Here is a 21,833-nt window from a genome sequence, read left to right as displayed (position 1 = left end):
TTTATGCTCGCAGTGATAATGGAGAAAAGACTAGGAATGGTAGTGACAATCGCGTTTCCAAGTTATAAAGAAAAACAAATGAGTTCACGATGTAATGAAACATATGTCATTGGTGGGAATGTAAAATTTCTAAAAGATTAATCCTACCAAAGGAATATACTTTGGTTATTTGTAAAATTGAAACTCATTCACTCTCACACAAAGATAAAAAAATTCAAAAATATAATGATATTTTTTAAATTTTGAAAGGACTTTAAATTTAAATTTTAAGATAACTGCCTTAACATTTGAATATATAAACTTCAGTTATTTTAGAATCTAAAACCTAAATTATTCTAAAAATTTTGAAAATGTCACCATGAAGGTTTTGTTTGTCTTGAAAATGAAACATATTAAATGATTTTGAAAGCATTTATGCATTGATGTTAATTTATTAAATAGTCTAACAAAATTATACTGAATTTTCTTTCCTTGTGCTATGTTCGTTGGAATGTATTGGAACAAGAGAATAATTAATTAGCTTGTTCTCATATAGGAATTACAATGAAAATTATCCTTTTAGTGTATAACCACATGCAACCCTTATTTTAAAATGCATTGTTTTTTGTTTTGTTGTGCCAATACATCTCATGTCATTGTTATATGTATTTGCTTTTGCTATACCAAGGCCAAATACAATATCCATGGTGTGGAGTGTATTTTTGTTTATTTATATATATATATATATATATATATATATATATATATATATATATATATATATATATATATATATATATATATATATTAATGAATAATAATAATATTATATTATAACAACTTTATTTATTTATTTAATTATCTTTTTTTATTTTATTTTATTCATTTAAATATTTTTTATAAAATAAATCTAATTTATTTAAATATCATTTAATATTATTTTTAACATCAAGAATAATTTAATAATCTTATTTTTCTTTCTATTAAATTTTTTTAAAATCTATCATATCACTCAAATCATTAATAAAAAAAAGTGAACACAACTTTAGTTTCTATTTCTAAATATTACGTTTTTTGTTCAATATTAAAAAACTTTTACTTGTTACATACTAATATTACAAAACAAAAAGAAAAAGTTAGTCCATGCTATCTACTGGGCTTAAGTCCATACGATGTTGCCGAAGTCACCGATCACTGTAAAAGAGTCTCTCCTTGGTTGGATATTTGTCTTTGTTTTTTCTTTTGCGTTGTTGGCTTCTTGATCACGTTCAATAAATGAGTTTTACTGTTTAATTGTGACATACTTTTTGGGTTTTTCTCCAAGTTCTTTCGTGCATAAGTTGATTGTTACTTCAACGATTTTCCTACGTTTGGTAAGCATGTATATATTGTATTCAAAATTTATGTTGTCTTATTTTATTTAAGATTGCTTGATGTATGACTTGAAATTAATGTCAGTAAGTTTACTTAATCTCCATCTATCAACGTGTTGTTTCAAGAGTTATTAAGTTATTCCGTCAATTTCACAAAATTGACTCGGTAAAAAGTTTATACACAACTATATAATATAATTTGACATTATTTTTATTTGGAAATTATAATATACTTTTTTTCTTATTTAAAAAAATTAAGCATAAAAATAAAGAAACATATGTATGGCAAAAACATTGACTCTAATAAGAATATTGAAGAGTATGTATAATAGTGATAAATACAACAAACTACATAAAATTTATTATGATAAATTTTAATACTATATTAAAAAATGAGTTTAAAGTTAAATCATTCTCACTGTATTAATAATGATAAAGAGAATTTCACACTAATTTTTATATTATAATTTAATTTTATATCTAGAAGTAAATTTCAACACAAGTTTTAAAATATATTTTTTAATAACTTTTTTTATTATGATAATACTAATGATGATAATAAACGTAAAATTTTAAGAAAATTATGTTTATTATGTTAATAAAGGAAATTGTAGTAGGGTGTTATATTTTGAAAAGAAAAATCCTCTTATTGTAAATGATTTTAATTTGAATATAAATATAATCATATACCTTTTTATATGTTTGATTTGTTTCATTAATAAAAGAGTTATTAGGAAGTATGTGTTGTTAAGGTTTCTTCCCTTATGATAATAAGATTTTACTTACTTCTAGAAAGATTTTGGTCAAGAACTTTCATGAGCTCATCGCTTTGGAGAATTTGGCAACAATTCACTTTCATTATTAAGAGCCAGTTTTGATTTGAGGTGAAAGCGTTTACTTCTGCATATTCAAGTGTAATTTGTCTAAAGTGAATCCTGTTCAATCAAATTGTTGATAATCTTGATTCCTCCTTTGTCGAGTTTAGAGTTGAATTTGTTTCGATTTCACCCTTGAATTTTATAAATTGATGTAAGATAATTTGATGTTTTTGTTTGGTATGTGATTGTTCTAGCTTTATATTTGATCCTCTTGTTGTTCTCTGTTATCATATATTTTGCATAAGTGGAACTCAGTTTCAGATGAGTGAGTGAACAAAGTCTGAAATTTCAAAATAGATTTGTATGTATTAGATTGTTCTTCAAACTCTCATTCTTTTTATAAGTACGAAAGTTAATTTAATTATTTAAATATTACATTCTAATTATCTCTAATCAGTATAAGATTTGTAATAAATATTCTTAATTTTTTAAAGTTGAATTTTTCCTCAGGGTGTCATGAAAAAAGAAAAAACTTGTGTTCTGAGTTGATTCTTAGTTTCATGTTGCAATTTATGGTAAGCATCAACTAGGTTGGTGAAATAACAGCATTTTGCATCGTAACCTACACCAAACATCACTATTTGATGCAATAACCTACCTACATTGGTTTCTATTGGATGTGAATGAGGACAAGTATAGCACCAAATTAAATCTGTTGAGACAACAATGGCCAGTCTATATTGTGCCAGTCTTCTATAATGTACTTTATTTGGGGTACAGAAAATAGCATACAAATACATAAATTAGAAAGAATAAAGTTTATTTTTTCTAGTATGGTCTGTCCTTATTTGTTAGCAGTTACTTTAATTAGATATCCTGAAGTCGGACTAATGGCAGTGGCCCACCGAATATCTCTGGTATATTACTTTCATCAATGTCTTCTAGCAGTGTTGATTTCACCTTATTTTTATCCACAAATACAATCTGCAAGCAAATCCAACTTCAACATCTCAAACACATACTATATATTATTTAATTAGATACAAACTGAATTTAAGACATAACCTTCTTCTTGGTTTTGTTGTCAATGAAAGGGTAAATAATTTGCCACACTTTCATAAATATGTATGGTGCATTGACAATAAACAACTTCCCCAATCTTTCCGGGTAGTAATCCTGCATCCAAAAATTTACAGCCATTACAACGTATGAACTTCAACTCCAGCTTCACGCAAACAGACACATGTTAACATTGACCTTATTCCTAATTCATGTGTGACATATTACCAAACACACTAATCTGTCTTGTTTGTACCATGTCAAAACACTGAAACAGGCAAGAAATGGTGCTATACCTGCAAAACTGATAGAGCACCAAGATATCCACGAACGTCACTGTTTGAGTATCCCCATCCCTTAAGTTCAGCTATAGCAGCAAACTTTTCTTGACCAGGTGGAATACTGATACACCAAGAGGTATGTTAATTACCTTTCATACACACAATATCTCTAAACACATAGTTCCAGAACAAAGATATTAAGGAATAAAATTGGGATTACCTTGCACATATTTTGTCAAACACGTAGACGACAAACCCTGTATTACAAAGAAGTTATATACTTATCAACGAGAGACAAACTTGTGCATGTGCAAAACACAGTATATCGTGTATGACACTAGAAGTAAATATTAAATGGCGTTAACTGGAATTAAACACACGTTTGAATTCATCTCCACCATCTTTGTTCTGAAAATGTTTTCTACCGATTACAACAGCTATAGGTCGACCTATCTTGTCATGTCCTTGCACGAACACCTTCTCTTGAGCAAGTTCATTGCGAACTTCTGATACGGATACAGAACCATTTGGAACAAAGGAATGTCTCCATTTCAAGTACTTGAGGAACATTGTAGAAGCCTTCTCCAAATCTAAATCACGAGCACGTAGGAATCTTCTAATCGTAAAATCATCTTCTTCCTGCAACCCAGAAATCAAAATCAATTTTTGAGCCGTAATGTAATCAACTTTTTAGAAAGGACACTATTTAAGTATATTCAAATTACGAGAAATTAAACATTAATAATGGTTTAACAATGATTTGATAATGAACAGCATAACAAGTCTAAAGAACAAATTTTACTCAAATAGGTTTGGGATGACTCTTATTCTATCTTTTTAAACTTTAAATTTAATTTAATCACTTATAATATATTTTTTATTTGACTCAATAGACATATTAAAAAACACTACTCCATGATATCTTTTAAATCTCTTCTTTATGAAACATTTCAAATCTATGCCTATTTAGAATAAATTTAAATATTATAACTAAATCTCACTGCTTTCGTATGTTGTTATTATTTATCCTTCAATTAATATTTATAATATTCTTATTATATTTATAAGGTAAGTATTATTTTAATAGAAACATAATCCAAGAATCCAGATTAATCCTATAAATATAACTAAAATCAAAGATCACTACATATAATAAATTTAATTATTTATAACAATATTTTAAGTTCCATAATCACTACATATAGTTGGTTCCATTACATTATAAAAAGCGAAAAAATTACAACTATAAAAAAGAAAATAGACAAAATTAAGAAAGGCAAAAATATATAATTAAACTAAGATTTTGAATAAACATAAAATGAACAATATTTTTCTCTCCATAAATCTCAGTTGTTTTTCTTTAACAATATGGTTTGACACTCAAGGCAAATACTTAACGATAGATTAGGATTAAATGGACATGCAAACTACCTACATGTGAAAGAGTTCGTGAAGAAATTGATCAATAATAAGTAACTTAAGTAAAAATAAATAAAATAGACAGTTTACCAACAAAACTATTTTGATCAACATTTTTTGTTCTGACACACACAATTCAACAAAACTTTCATATTTATTAGGCATTATTCACAAAAATATAATTCAGGACTTTTATTCACAGCCCAGTCAATAATGCGAAACTTTCTTATAGAAACGTATAGATAATTTTGTAAGTACACTATTACCGTAACTAAAATTAATATGATACATTTGTTTAGATCAATTCATATTATACTTCTAAACAATATGAATTTAATCAATTTAGTCATTGAATAATTTAACATTGTCTCTACTATGTATGTCAAAAATTAAATATTAGATAATAATAAGGTTTTCTTTTTTTTTTATTTGAATTGTTTTCAAGTTCTTTTTCTTTTGGCCTGCATGTGGTCTTAAAGTTATTATGTATATAAATGGAAGAAAAATAATCTTTGTTAGTGATGAATGAATTGAATTGCTACAATATAGCTATGGATTATGACTTTAGATTTTTTTAAAATATGTTTGATTTTAAATAGGAAATCACAATAACATCATTCAAAAACGGAAAGTGTTGACTGTTAGTTCAAAGGATATTAAAGTCTTAAAAATAATAATTTTGTATAATAGAGTTCTTATTTAAACGTTCACATGTCCTGTACGAAGTATAAATGGTTTGAATGAAGAAGACAAAAATAAAATTTTCTTATAAAAGTATAGAAAATGATTACTCCAATTAATAAAGAATTGAATCAATTATATTTTGCTCAATTGAGAATATATTATTTAATAGAGAAAAAGGTTGTATTAATGATATCTTTTATTAAAATATATTATTTTTATTAATGACTTAATTTAATTTTCTTAAATTATTTTTTATCATTATCACATTATTTAGAATTCGAGAATAAGGTTATGTATTTTTTTAACCTTTTGAAATTTTTTGATAAGACTGTAATAGATATTATAAATTCTAAATCAAATAATATTTCAAATATAATAATTATCTTTAACAATATTAAATTGACAAATATGAATATGTTCTCACATTCTTATGTTTCATGATGTAATTATTTTAAAATTCTTACCAATTATGAATTATTATTTTCGCATAAAAAAATCAGTTTCACCTCACACATTGAAAAAGAGATACATTTATTTCGTTTTTCAATGTAATTAACATTTTATAAATAACTCACATAATAACAATAATAAGACTAATAAATTTGAAAAAAAAATTCAAAATCGGACAATAATAAGATAACTTAATAATCCCTCGTGATAAAATTATATCTGACAGAGGCCTTTAATATTTTCGCCTCATGTCAGTGTCGGTTGGTTGATGCATTACTTACTCAATGACAGTGTGTAGTGTATGATTCCAATTAAAAATTTATCATCAATTATTACACTTATTTTACAACTAAAATAATATATAAATATTTTTTTTTTAAAATACAAATAAAATAATGATAAAATGACGTACATTTCCCTTCATTTAATACATGTTACAAAAAAAAAATTTTAAAACACAAATTTTTATATTTTTAAAAATATAAAAAGTTTGTATCAAATGATATTTCTGTTGAATCAATCATGAATATGGTTGGATAAAAGTTGAGATATGATTTTAGAAATTTCAATGCATATTTTAAAATTTAAAAGGAAGAAAACGTTAAAAGTAAAAACACTTTTAAAATGTACGAACAAACATCTAAAGAGGTTCTGTGAGTTCTCATTATATCTCTGTCAATTCCTCACCAAGTAAGTTATATAGTGATAAATGATGAAAACGAAAGATCACAAAAGGTGTTAGATAATTGGTAAGAACAGTCAAGAATAAATGGTAATTGAATTTAGTTTTTTTTATACGGAATTTTTTTATATTTATTATTATTATTCTATATTGTAATTCTTAACATTTAAATACTTCATAGTTATTAATCACATAACTACTGAAAACACCTTAAGATCTCATCTCATTTTGATTTTAAAGTTAAATCCTACGGTACCTTATGATCTTAGAGTAAAAGAGAAATTAAAAGAAGAGTTTTATTAAATTTATAGAAATATTAAGAATTATTTAAAGCAGAGAAATTTAAAATAAATTTTAGTAGAAAATAAAAATGAAAAAGAATAAAATAGTTTACCTTAGCAGAGGGATCTCGTGCTTCAACCATTGCCCTCAAGAGACGGATTTTGTTGAGTTCAGTTTCAGTGCAATCATCTTCAACACGCACTTCTTCTCTAACCCTCGTCACGTTCATGGCTTCCATTTCAACCTTCTTCTTCTTTTCTTTTCTTCTGTCGCCAAACTCGTTTCGCTTGAAGCCAAGAACCTTAACCCAGATTTTGATGGTAAGTTATGGAGAAGATGTAGAAGTGATTATATATATAGCATCTTAAACCAGAAGGAAGGCCATCGACCAGTACGACATTGATGTTGAACAACTTAATTTGGTACGCAGAAAGATTGGCATGAAGGTAAACAGTATAGAGAGCATTGAATGCTAAAAAGCGAGAAAGTTTATTTATCTTTTCTGAAAAATGAGATTGAAAAGAAGTACAATGGCCTTTATTGGAAGATGAAGTTGAGAATGATGCATGACTGGTTTCTGTATCGTATTGCTTCCGTGAAGAAATCTGATTGCAACTAATATCGATGCCATAAACCAGATCCGATTAATTATATTTGGTCAATTCGGTCACCCATTCACTGCTCTCTAACTTAGGTTAACAAATCACATCATATTAATTTTGGCTCATTCTATATATATATATATATATATATATATATATATATATATATATATATATATATATATATATATATATATATATATATATATATATTAATGAGATATAAATATAACATACATAAAATATTATTAACAATTTTTTTTAATAATTCTTTTTAATTAGTTCATAGTTATCACATAAATAATGATAAAAAAAATTATTAAAAAAATATTTTTCTAAATTAATTTGAACTTTTTAATTTTCTCATCTTTATCCACTTGCTTACACTTAATCTTTAACAATTCCATCTTAATTTCCTTCTAAATTAATACACTCCTCTTAAACACAAACATTTTCGACCATATAACTTAAGAAACTTAAACTTATATCTATATATATACTACTGCATTTTATAATAGCATCTGTGTTAATGGAAGGACAGCATGTTATTATACTTTTTACTGTTTAAGTTCATTTCAAAGAAATAAAGAAGACATGAAACTAATTATTTGATTATTTTTTATAGAGTAGAAAGAAAAATTATGTAATTTGATTAATTCGATATAAATTAAAAATAATGATAACATAGATACACTATTTTCTTAAATAATATGTCTCTCTTTGTTTCGGACAGATATGAACTTAATTCTCATTATTTCCTTTCACACGAATTACCAAAAATCGAATTTTATGGACTACAATTTGTTTTGCTTTTTCCTTATTTCGAGGGTACCTTTGACAACAACGTCAACTTTTTGCACAAATGGTCTGGGCCAATTATCACGTTTTTGAATTTATGCGCCTCTTTTTGGTTTTTTCTAATTAAAACTAAACATTTTTTTTAATTATTCAAAAAAAATATATGGTCTATTTTCAAACTAATTATAGATATAACATTTTCATGTGATAAATAAAATTTTATATTAAATTATAGCATATTTTTCACCTATTAAAAAGAATATTTTATACCGTTCTTATAAAGTCTTTTTTACATAAGGATCAAAATACTAAAGAATTAATTTTTAAAATATGTTACTAGATTGATTTATTATTTAAAACAATATATTATAAATAAATAAAATTATTAATGGAGTTTTATATTATAAAAAGTTAGTATCTTTTTAAAATATTTTATTGAATATTGATTCTATAAAGGGATTAATTACATATTTAACAATATTTTAAAATAATTTAGAAAACATATTTAACTAAAAAAGTAATTTTACACGTATTCATGAAATAAATTAATTACATATTTAACAATATTTTAAAATAATTTAAAAAACATATTTAACTAAAAAAGTAATTTTACACGTATTCATGAAATAAATTAATTACATTAAATTCTAAAAATACTTCACACACACACACACATATATATATATATATATATATATATATATATATATATATATATATATATATATATATATATATATATATATTAACAGTAAAATATTTTTAAAAAATATCATTAAATTAAATGGAGTTAAGTTATTTAAAATCTACTTTTTAAAACAAAATAAACCAGTGCAACTTACTTACATATATAAAATTAATATATAAATAAAATTAATTTGCTTAAACTTTAGCATGTTTTATTTATTTAACATCTTAAAAAAAACCATTTGTATGTTTATTTTTGGTACTCTATAAATATTTTCTAAACACTCGAGTTGAATGTGAGTCATTTTGTTGTAATAATATTTTTATCATTTAAGAATATTTATAGTATTATATATTAAGGAGTTGTTTAAAAATATTTAATTAATAATTTAATTTTTATGTTTAAGTTTTTTCATTCGTTTTGGTCTATATATTTGTTTTCGGTTCAATTGAGTTTTAATATTTAAATAGTGGCCTATTCCATTAAATTAGCTTGAACTTGAATGGTAATCATGTGTCGTACCAATAAAAAACTTAATTGATATTTTGTTTTATATTTTTTTTTCTAACTCATTTGAATCTCTATATTTTTTTTATATGGAAACATTATGGTCTCATTTTCCTTTCAGCGTCCTTCTACATGAATTTTTAAGAATGAACCCAAAAGTCATCATTAGGTTTATGTGTTGACTTTTTGATGATGTAGTTTACAAAAATAAAAATCTTGTATTTGTGATATTAGAAACAATCTTCAATCTAAATGAAACAATCTCTATGAATTATATGTGAAGGAAAAAGAGTTTCATTTAATAAAAAATCATGTTATTTTTATTTAACTAATATAAGACTCAATTAAATAAAATAAATATAATAACAAAAATAATCATATATTTAAATATAAAAAAATAAATTATTAATTAAATTTTTTAAAATTTGGTGAATTTAAATTTGTTTAAAATTGTATTGAATTCCATATGTAAGTATTTTTTTAACTTAAAATAAAATATAAATTAAATAGTAATGGACATGTTTTATGTAAATAGACCTAAAGTCCCACCCAAGTTATATGATTAAATTTGATAGGAATTTATTTGTTTTGGCTCAACTGTATTGTTAGTTGGTTCATAACTCACGTCACATGCACATGATATGACAGCGCGTGGTTCGCGTCAACTCAAAAGTCAAGTCATTCTCACAGGCTAATAAGAAGCTGCCTGAATTGGTCTGCCAAATTAAATGTAAGTTTCAATAAAAAAATATCTTATTTAATTATCTTAAAACTTTGGGGACTTAGTTTAATAGTAAAAAAATTAATCAATAAATATTTTAAATGTATTAATTTAAAATATTTAATTTTTCATTCTGTGTAGCACTTTTAAATTTAATAAGCTACCAATATTTTTTAGACTAGTTAAGTATTATAACAAAAATACTTAATATTTAAAACGTATAACTTGTATAATTTTAAAAATAATTTAATGAATATTTCAGTAAATTAATTTTAATATTATATAATATTTACTTTAGAAACTATTTAAAAAATTTGATGAAGTATAATTCTTTATTCTTAAAAACACAACAATTTAAACGTTACAATTTGAATAGTTTAATTTCTATTATTACACAAATTAGTTTTTATCAACATACTGAAATGACGAATAATTATTATTTATACCAAACATGTCATTTAATTACCAAAATGTTTTATCAATATAACTCTTCCATTTAAGGTATGACATGAGAGTTTAGTGAAAAAATTGACCTAAAGTTTTATTTTCTCTATAATTATTATCACTTTGTCCAAGCAATAAAGAGTTAAAATTTTGCTTGAGGTATAAAAATTGATAGTGTGTAACAAGTTACGATGTTGAATTGTGACTTATATTACAAGTTGTTTTGCTTAGACAATAATGTAATGTTTAAGTGACATGAGATGCAATTTCAGTTGCTTAGGTGATAAGAGAGTACTTAAGAGATAAAAGTATAATATACATTATATCGTCTTTAAAGTTGACATCATTTAAGTGACATACAATGAATTTTTTTCTATTGTTTGAAGGTAGATTGCTCGAGCAAGTAAATCCACTCAAGTAACGTATTTGTAATGGTTTTTATTCATTACATTGATAATTTAGTATTGATATATGATGATAATGTATGTTTTATGTGTATACATATGTGTTGGATAAAAACAAAAATGAGACCCATCCACATGTTGAAAAGAAGGGTCAATGTTTTCATATACCATATATTGAGGAAGAATGTCTTCCACTTTTGCTAAAGCTCCGTAAATTGCTCTAATGCACCAACCATGTTTCTTGTCCTTTCTTCCTTCATTCATTATAAAATGAATGCAAAATGTGCAGCAAAACACAACTCACCAAGAATCAAACGGTGAAGAAAGAATTCAAGAGGAGAAAGAGAGAAAGCCATGGGTACTACCGTGAAGAGAGAAACATCATCCAGAGGTGAAAGACGCTGTGTAGTAGAAACTGTGAGTATGCAAAAGAGAGTTTTTTGTATACCATCTGAGAAGGTGAGATTTATTGAGAGATCCTCAGAGAGTGAGAGAAACACTGTAATCCTATTTTCATAGTGAAGATAATTTTCTGGACTAGGTCCCGTGGTTTTTCCGAGAGGATTTTCCACATTAAAATTTCCGGTGTTATTTTTCTCTACGTATACACTTTTATTTTTACACTTTCGCATAGTGTCCATTTTGGGTTAGCAGAGGAGGGAACAAATACACTATTTCCGAACAATATGTATGTGCACTACATGTTTAATTAAAAGTATGAGAATGTATTTAGTGTTGAAATATAATTAAATGAAATATGGTGAATAGATATAATGAGAATGACATATAATAATATCATGATATATTGTGATGATTGTATTGTGGTCTTATAGAAGTGTACAAAAATCCATTAATGGAAGTTAATATTTTTGTTTCATTGATAATCTAAATCATATATATATATATATATATATATATATATATATATATATATATATAAAAGTTTTAGCGTTTTTGTGGAGCACACTTAATAGGAGCTTTTTGAAAGGTGTAACATAAATAAAATTACTATAATATCATTAAAAGTATAATTGAGAATTTTTATAGTCTTCCATAGTGAATCAGACATAATTTGTTGTCATAATTTTTTTATTGGAAGATGTAATAATGTAAATAGTGCAATTATAATAAAATTATATATCCTTATGATATAATTAATTCATCTTTGCAGTGTATATTATAAAATCGATACAACCGTACCTCAAACAATAGTATTCAATATTATAAATTATGAAAGAAGAGAAATATTCTAATAAAAGTTATAAAAGATTATTCATTCCTAATTATCTTTAATATATATATAATTATATGTTGAGTAAACAAAAACAGTATTTGCATTATACTAAAAAATGTAAATATTGTGTAAATTTATTATATTTATATAACTAATAACTAGTATAAAAAAAACAAATACAGTGTTATTTGCTAAAAAAAATCGTACTATGACACAGTTTATTGGTAATAAATAAAATCAATTAATAATTTGAATTTATTGACAATAAAATAGTCATCGATAAATTTTATTAACGAATCATAAAATTTGATGTTAATTAATTCATTGACAAATATTATAATTGGGTTTTTATCTTTTTCCTCCTTCCCTTTCTCTAATTTTTCTCATATCTATTTTTCTCATCCTTCTTTGGTTATTATCATTAATCAATCATTCTCACGTTGCCGTCATCATCGTGCTTTCTTCTTCTCTTTCTCTTATGTTTCATTCACCTCTTCTTCTTTAATACATCTCATTTTAATATAAAAAAAATGTTTCATTAGACTTCACCAATTTTTTTTGCATTTTATCCACGAATTTATCGACAAAAATATTTTTTAATAATAGGAATTACGAATTACAAATAAAATAGATCGTCAAACATATTATAAAAAAAATATTTGTCAATAATACAAATTTTAATTTGTTGATAAATTTTTACCAAAAAATTTATATACATATTGATTATTCAATGAAAATATTTATTGATAATTAAAATTTCAAATTCATTGATAAAATACATTGATAAATTTGAATTTATCAACAAATTTATTTTTATCGATAAAAGCATGTTGATAATTACGAAAATTTTAGAGTAACTTTATATTTTAAATAAAAATAATATTAAAGATGACCTTACGCATAATGTAATCTCAAAACAATTATTATAATGTGATAAAAAGTGGATTTTTCTTCTCTATAAAATTCAATGTACTTTTTTAGTTTTATAAATTAAAATAAAAAGAAATGTTTGTCAATCACAATATCCCAGTCTATTCTTTGTCAAAACTTTTTTCCTAATAATAAATACGAAATTAGTGATGAAAGGAATGGAAGAGGTGAGTAAACTCTAAGGTGATGAATTTAGTTTAGTTTTTAAGAGTTATATTTTCATTTTAAATTTGTTTTTTTTTATTTCATTTTCAACTCCAAAAAAATTACTAAGTTTTATTATAAAAGTGTTAATAATGTGAGCTTATCTTGATAAATATCAATGTTAGCAATACGTAGAGTCGTCAAAAGAAATTTAAATACATTAAATATGATTTATTATAACTTTGAGTTAAGTTGGATTGAAAATAAAAAATATAACTATAATGGGTTAAAATATTTGACTTAACCCACTAAAATATTTTTGTGTGGACAACACTGACTTATCAATTCACTCAAAAAAAATTGTTTTTTTACCTAAATATAAAATTAATGTTAAATTAAAACTTTAATTTTCTAATGCATTATATATTATATGAAAATTTGGAAAATTTAGAAATGATGAAAAGTAATTTTAAAGACAGAAAACTTAAAATGTACGAGGATACATAGATAAATAATTTCTTGTGACATTTCTATTTTTTTAAATCATTATGCATTATCTCTATTATACAATCTTTAATTGTTATAAAATTTTAACTTTTAGACATTTTTATTATAATGCTGTAATTTTTTAATTTACATATTTCAAAAAGTATAAAGGTGTGTGATGTATGAATGCGATATATGTATTTGATACTACACATATCTTATCTTATATTATGATACATTTATTTTTAAAATAATAAAATCTGATATATGATATATGTATATTAAAAAAAGATATAATACTTTTTAAAAATATAACTACTATTGTACGCATTCAAATTAAAATCATTTAAAATCATATATATATATATATACAGCATAAAAGATTATAAATTATTATAATTATATTAATATTATTTTATTATCATTAGATATTTTATTAATAAGTAATTTTGTCTTATAATAAAGTCGGTGATTCAGAACGTGATTTATTTATTTATTTTCTAAAATCACTTTTTGTCATGATTTCACCATTTCTATTTTTGTTTAAATTTTTATTTGTGATTTTAGGTTGTTAGTTTTGCTTACTCTACATTTTTTTTTCCAAAGATATTTTCGACCAGTTTTAGACTATCAACAACTTGTGGAGTCTTAAAATCATTAAAATAAGATCTCAAGCCAACAGCATTTTACTATGCAACAATTATCTCTAATTAGAAATCTATGTAGAAAGTCATGTCGCTATCAACTAATCCAGAAACAATGACATTTGATGGATGAACAGAATGTGCAACTCACATGTTTGACTAGGTTGAGGTTTTCAATCTTAAAACGGGGTTAATCCTTCCCTGTTTGTTTATTCATTTCACCTTGCCTTGATATTATGTTTAGATGGATAAATTAAGAATTTTCAAGAAATTTAAATACTCATCATATACATATTGTTTTATTTATTAAAATAATTTTTGTATATAAGTCAATTCAAAATTATTGATTTTTTTATTTCAATAATATATTCCCATTACCACGAATTGCAATAAATTGTTTAAATATTAAATAATATTTAAATGTAATAATAAATTATATTTGTATTCAACTATGGTTGGTCTTTTTTTTAATAAAATGATGTAAGATTTGTTCGAATTGATTATAAGAAGGATTTATAAAATACGTTTTTGAAGAATGAGATTAGATATTAATGGATTATTTAATAAACAAAAAAAACAAACTTTGTTAAAATAAATTCTAAAATATGACTTTGATATCATATTAACACAAAATTTTTGTGTTGAGATACTATAATTCCTTTAATTCATATTTATTAAAGTTATTTTTATGATATAGTTGGCTAGACTTTTTGAATTGATTCTTTAATCGATATTATTTGAAAACTTTTATAGATAAAAAAAACATAGTCCAAGTTGATTAAAAGTTTTTAAAATTAATGTTAAAAAATTGAACAAACTTAGTAAAAGTTAATTTCAGTGTCACTGATTTTAAAAACAACTCATGTAAACACAATAAAAAGTCTTTTTAACATTTGGATTGCTCCGTCACAACCTTTAGTTTGAGTTAACCCCTCTTAACCTTTGGTTTAGGACGACCTGTCTTGACTTTTCATTCGGGTTGACATGTCTCGATCTTCAGTCTGCACGTCTTGACTTTCAGCCCGAGCCAATTTGTTTTGACTTTCTATTTGAGATAACTCGTCTTAATTTTCAACATGCCCCGTCCTTTGGTTTGGATTGTCTCGCCTCAACCTTCGTCCTGGACCAACCTTATTGATGTTTGGACCGAGATGACTCATCTCAAATTTCTCCTTGGGACAAATTGTCTTGACCTTCAATTCGATACAACTTGCCTCGACCTTCGACCCAACCAACTAGTCATGATCTTTAACACGGGTCAACCCGTCATGACCTTTAGTTTAGGCCCTTTCGTTGGCTTGGGTTAGCCTTATTGACCTTTGGCCCAAAGCGACTCATCTTAAATTTTTGTTCAAAATTGTCCATATCAACCTTCGGTCCGAGTTGACCTGTCTTGGGTTTCGACCTGAGATGATTCAGCTCAGCCTTTATCTGAGACCGAATGAATTATTTTTAAGAGTTAATTAAAGTCTTGTAATAAGGTCAATCCTACTTTAATTCTGATCTCAACCCATTTGAAAGAAGATTTTTAGAATAAAATTTATTTTCCCCTTCAGTTAATGACTTCCTAAATAGAGATTTATTTAAAGATGTGCTAGCGAATTGATAGTTTTAAGTTTATGTTTGACTATACTAATATTTTTTTATAAATAAAAAATCATACATATTTCTATCAATGTTCATTGAATATGAAATTGATATCTCGTATTCCTTTTATTTTGATAACAAGAATATTCACATCCACCACTAAACAATCTCAAATATTAATTAAGTATTCTTTTAAATAAAGTAAAATAAAAGCTTAATTTTGTTGTTGTCAAATATAAATAAAAAGAAATTATAATTATATAAGTCTCAAAACAAAGTAGTAAAAATAGTTACATAAATATTAAATGATTATGTAAAAGAGTAAATAATCATACATAATTGAGTTTTATAATCCAACTTTGGACCTATAAATGATTTAAAATAATTTGATTGATGTCGGAAAAAAAATAACTCGACTCATTTCTATTGAAAATAACTTTAGTTGAGGTCGAGAAAAATAATTGCGTTTCATATGAGCCGAAGGACGGACAATGATACTTTGACAAAAAATAATAATTTTACATCTATTTGAAGTTACTTTTTACTACCTTTTTTTCATAAATAGAAAAGTTCATTTATATTACGATTATTTTACTTTTATAATTAGTTGTGAAATAATAATTATAATCTAAAATAATTTTTCCGTCATAAGATACGGTTGATGTTGACTAATAAAATCTTGATGGACGTTCACAGGAAAATAACATTGACTTACATAAAAATCCATTCGATGAGGGAATATTTAAATAAAAAAGAAGAATTTAAAGTAAACATAATTTAAAATTCTTAATTTTAAATAATTTAATTTTTTGTAACACTATAGAATTTGAGATTTTTTTTTAATTCTTTATCTAAATAGCATATTTAATTATGAAACATTTCAGAGTTTTTATAAAACAATAATTACCCTCTTAAATTTTTTTCAGCCATATTATAAAATTAAAATCATAGAAGGGAGTTGTTGGTTTTTTATGAAAGTTAGGAAGGAGGTAGCAAGTTTTAATTCATTTTATTCATGGTGTTAAGTTTTGATAAAAAGCTATTACATAATGCAATAGTTGATAATAAGATATATATCAGTGTTATTTGATCTCTTTTATTAGTAATATATTTTTTAAAATATTTTTCTATCAAAATTATCAATGATTAAATATTACTGCCAAAATGAAAAGTAATACATTAATTTTTGGTAATATTTTTATTTATTTAACCGGAAAATAATATAATTAAAGATCATTGATGATAATGATCTAAATTATTTAAGAAAGAATTTGAGTTACAATAAATTGCCAAATCTATTAATCTTTATAATCTCGAAATGTATATATCTCATCCAACCAACTCTTTTTAATTTCTTTAAATACTCTCATTAACTTCTTATTTTATTTTAAATATTTAATTTAGATTTAGTGAACATATCTTGGGATTACTAAGTTCTTACGTTTAATCAAACAAAACGCAAGTAATCAAATAGAAAACATGACAAGATTAAATTTGGACCATTTTTGATTCGTGAGCTTCAATGTTCGGCCTCACTTAATCCACTGAATAGTGATTGAAGTTAATATTATAGAAGCAAGACACCCATATAAATTTGAAAAATATCTACTTTGTCTTTCTTCTATAATATGGCAACGAAGCTTTATGTGGGCACACACATGGTGACGTGTGTTCTTGTCTTCAGATTTCATTGAGAAAGTGTGGAAAGCTACATTCTGACATAACCTTAACTTGAAGAGAGATCGTTATAGTGTGGAATTTGAAGGTTATTATTAGATGATTTTTGTACGTGAAAAGTGACTTTTTTTATTGTACACTCTAAGTTTTTTTAATATAATTTTTTTTATATATAATTTGGCATACTCTTCCAAATCTAAAAGTTTATTCTAGATTGGAAAATCTAATTCTTTTAAATATAAACATATTTTCTAGATTGTAGAATTTGAAATACTCTTCTCAACTAAGAAAATTTTCAAATCGAACAATCTAGAGTATACGCACAGAAGAGAAAAACAAACCAAAGAAGATAAATCTTATACCTTCACCGTTTACAAGAACGATGATAATAGTAATAAATAACTATCACAATGAATGACACCGACAGAAACACAACCAAAAGAAAATCAGAGTGTAAAGAAGACAAGAAAACAAGAGAAAGAGAGTATGAAAGATGAAATAGGGTTATATTTTTAATTTTAGTTAGGGTAATTTTTATCATGGGTGTGCAAATAGCAATCTTCCACTACAAAAAGGCAAGATAACTTATGAAAACAAGAGCGCAGTTGTGGCTTATAGATCAGACATGGAAACAAAACAAAAAATGGATCTCGATGTGAAAAGCTTTGAATGTGTGCTTGTGAAAACAGAACATAACAAAAGACAAACACAGCGAAGCATTTTGATGCAGTTAATGAAGAGAGCTACTAACCTCTTTGGTTGTAATGAGCTGTCACTGTCTCAACACTTGAGGGCTTCAATGGCCGTCTCTGTTCTTCTTTCCGACAAGTTTGTCTGAAAATTGACAATCTCTTCCTTCTCTGTTCAGTATGCACCCAATTTATAGGAACTGATAACCACTTTGATGGTGAAAAGAAACCATTTTCTTAGAAACTGGGTTTAAAATTTCAAAGGCACTTTGTTTGACTTTGAAATTCCGTTGGTTGGTATGATTTTTCTTTGTGAATAATCTGGTTTTGACAAGAAGAATGGTGCATTGACCGAGCTCATGCATGCACCACCATGAGACCATGAGACCATGAGACCATGACAGAAGTGCAGCGAAGAGAGAGAAGTTGGAGTAGTGTTGCAGTGTGTAGAGATAATAGAGAGAGTGAGTAAGGTTCACCGAAAAGGGTTGGGGCCATTATTGCATGTTGATGCTGACTCATGCTTCGCCAACACACGTTGCTGACTTTTTTTCTCTCCATCTTGTTTTATTCAGCTGCTTCTCCTTGGATTTATGTCACTCGGTTTGGATATTTTCCTTTTCTTTGTATTTTTCTGGATTCAGAATTATCCTGTTGGAATTTAATGACTATCTGATAAATATTTTCTTTATGTGGCCTATTTAATATATTTAAAGTTTTAATTTCAGAACATGATATCCGTACCAAATAATTTCCTTCTCATATTACCTATATTTCGAATTTATTCCTATTTTAATAGAGAATTTTTGCAATAATTAGATTGAGCATCGATAATTTTTTTTTTTTAGTTTTATAATCTTTCTTTTTCTTTTACAATACACTTTTTTTTCTAATTATTTAATTTATTCTATATTAACGAAATTCACCTTGTCTCGAAGGTAAATGTTACATGAATCAAATGGTTTTTATTTTTTATCTTTGAATATTTATAATTTTTTTAATATTTTTATTTATTTATTTTACATAAAAATATTTTATTATTAATTTCAAGGGTTCAATCACATAAATCATTTATTTAGTAGGTAATATAGAAAATTGATGTTTTTTTATTTTCTTTAATCCTTAATTTTCATTTTTTTTTGAAGAATTTTGGTTTTTCTAAAGTAATTTTAATTATTTCTTAAGAGTTTTATTAGTTTAATGTTTTGGAAACTTTTGTTTAAATATTCAAGATACTTTTGTTTATATATATATAATAATAATAATAATAATAATAATAATAATTGTAGTAGTATCTGATTCTTTTTTTTCCACATTTTGAAAATATGAAATATTCAAATTAGTCATAGTAATTCGAGTGATAAATTTTCGAGGACGAAAATTTTTGATGTATGGGAGAATGTAAGAACCAAGTTATTCTAATACCCAATTCTGTAACTTTATTTTAAATAAAATAAAATAAATTCCACTTTCCAGCCATAATCTTTGACCATTTTTCGTGCTTGCACCATCTCTGAGTCATCAAAATCATTTTTATTTCAACCCTTCTCCAACTGTATCCCACCTTCGTCGTGAAGCCACTCGGTGCACAATTATCATCATTTTACTCACTTTTGATCACGGAGCATTGTTTTAGGGAAAAGACAAAGTGAGTGGAATTTTAGGTAGGAGTTCACGTGTGTTAGACAAAAAACGGGGAGGAGATCAATACGAGGGATAGGAAGCTACTGGAAAGGAAGGGGGAGGAGAAAAGAAGAGGAAGAAATCTGGAACGAAAGGATTAGAAGAAGCTCCAAGAGGTGTGTATTTATCGTTGTTTTCATTGTTGAAATATATGATATTGACTGCATATCAAAGGTTCCGTATTATGTTGATGTTGTTATCAACTTTGATACTATATTCCTGTCATCACCCTTGTTATCGATTTCCTCTATCATGTTAATTTACGTTCCACTGTAACCATCCCCATCACCATTACACTTCACACGAAACCTCTTAGTCTCGCCGACGTCAACCGCTTCCATCACTTCACAATCTCTCCACCCATCTGTAGACCCCGCGCTCATCCCTGTTATGCCTAACTATCGCCACGGTCCTCTCACCGTTCTCTGTGATGAAACACTCTCCAAGCCATGGATATTTTTCTCACCATGTGCACTAGATTGTGAGTTCTCCACCGCCTTCATCGTCAAACAAACCCAATACTACCACCTGCTTTCCATCATGGCAACTACCGAGCAGTGTGAGCTCTCGGATCGTCCATGTCTTCACCTCGCTGCTTCCGTGAGCTTCCCCCAGCCATCCTCCCATTGTTGCCTCTCCCCGTCCTCTGCGACGGCATCGCCTTCAGCATCGATCAACCCAACCTCTTTTCCATCTGAACCACCTTCAGATCACTGCAAACCACTCTCGAATCTGCAACAGCCATCATCTCAGCCACCGCGAGCCTTCTTCACACTCACCGGCACCACCTCAACACCATCGTGCTCTCCTCCTTCCTCGCGAAGCCCACACCCTCGCTGTTGGACAGAGCCGTGAATCATCACCGGATCTCTGCATCGACCCCAGCCGCACCTTCTCAACACCGGAACCCGCAGGAGACCTTGGCTTCTCTTCGGTCTGGCCTCCGCGAGCCAGTCACATTCCAATCGAACCCATATTCACCATCGCGAGCCACCCTCTTCGTCGTGCGACCCTTATCCGCCACCACAACCGAGAAGCTCTAGCCACCGCCACTCTCTCTAGATTCCAATCGCGCCACCGCAACCCTCCATCGCGGACCAACCTGCCGCCGCGCTTGCTGCCGTCGCCGCCAGAGCTTAGGGATGGATGAGAATCTCTCTTACATGGCCGTCGAGGGAGTGAATGGGAGCAACCCTTCTCTGCTTCTGCCAACGTCTCTTGCTTCCTCCAATGAGGAGAGCAACTTTGCTGAAACAAATTTAGGTGTCAGCCCAATCCATAGTTTTAGGAAGAAAATAAAATAAATGTTTGGGCTTGTACCTTTTTGTGTACAGTAAAATGAAAATAAAAAGCTTGGGCCTCTTAGCCTTTTTTTTTAAAGCTCTGAATAAGATTTTGTGCTTTAGTCATTTCGTTTTTTTTTATATAGCATAAGCAAAAATAAATAGAATTGGGTCTTATGTTAACTTTATCTTTTTATCTTATGTTGTGTAAATATCTATTTTTGGCTCTCTTTATTCTTTCTTAAAATCATAAAAATCACAAAAACATCACATCATCATTTAAAG

At 26.5% G+C, this 21,833-nt stretch overlaps 1 protein-coding gene across 2 annotated transcripts; it reads right to left on the bottom strand.

Moving 5' to 3' along the window:
• Positions 1-2,885: 2,885 nt before the first annotated feature.
• Positions 2,886-19,053, bottom strand: LOC108321891 (uncharacterized). 2 transcript variants are annotated; one of them, XM_017553828.2, is made up of 7 exons: positions 18,645-19,053; positions 7,140-7,328; positions 3,891-4,149; positions 3,731-3,767; positions 3,526-3,631; positions 3,236-3,346; positions 2,886-3,154 (listed from the first exon to the last, which is right to left on the bottom strand). In XM_017553828.2, exons 2-7 carry the CDS (start codon positions 7,263-7,265, stop codon positions 3,038-3,040), a joined length of 756 nt encoding a protein of 251 aa, XP_017409317.1. In that variant the 5' UTR covers positions 7,266-7,328; positions 18,645-19,053; the 3' UTR covers positions 2,886-3,037. The 2 variants fall into 2 exon arrangements, with proteins under 2 accessions (XP_017409317.1, XP_052727539.1); XM_052871579.1 differs by lacking the exon at positions 18,645-19,053 and having other exon boundaries at positions 7,140-7,649.
• Between the last annotated feature and the right edge of the window lie 2,780 nt (positions 19,054-21,833).

The sequence above is a fragment of the Vigna angularis genome, chromosome 1 (assembly GCF_016808095.1).
Source record: "Vigna angularis cultivar LongXiaoDou No.4 chromosome 1, ASM1680809v1, whole genome shotgun sequence".
NCBI lineage: Eukaryota > Viridiplantae > Streptophyta > Magnoliopsida > Fabales > Fabaceae > Vigna > Vigna angularis.
Note: the sequence above shows the minus strand (reverse complement) of the source record. Positions and strands in the feature narration are given on the sequence as shown.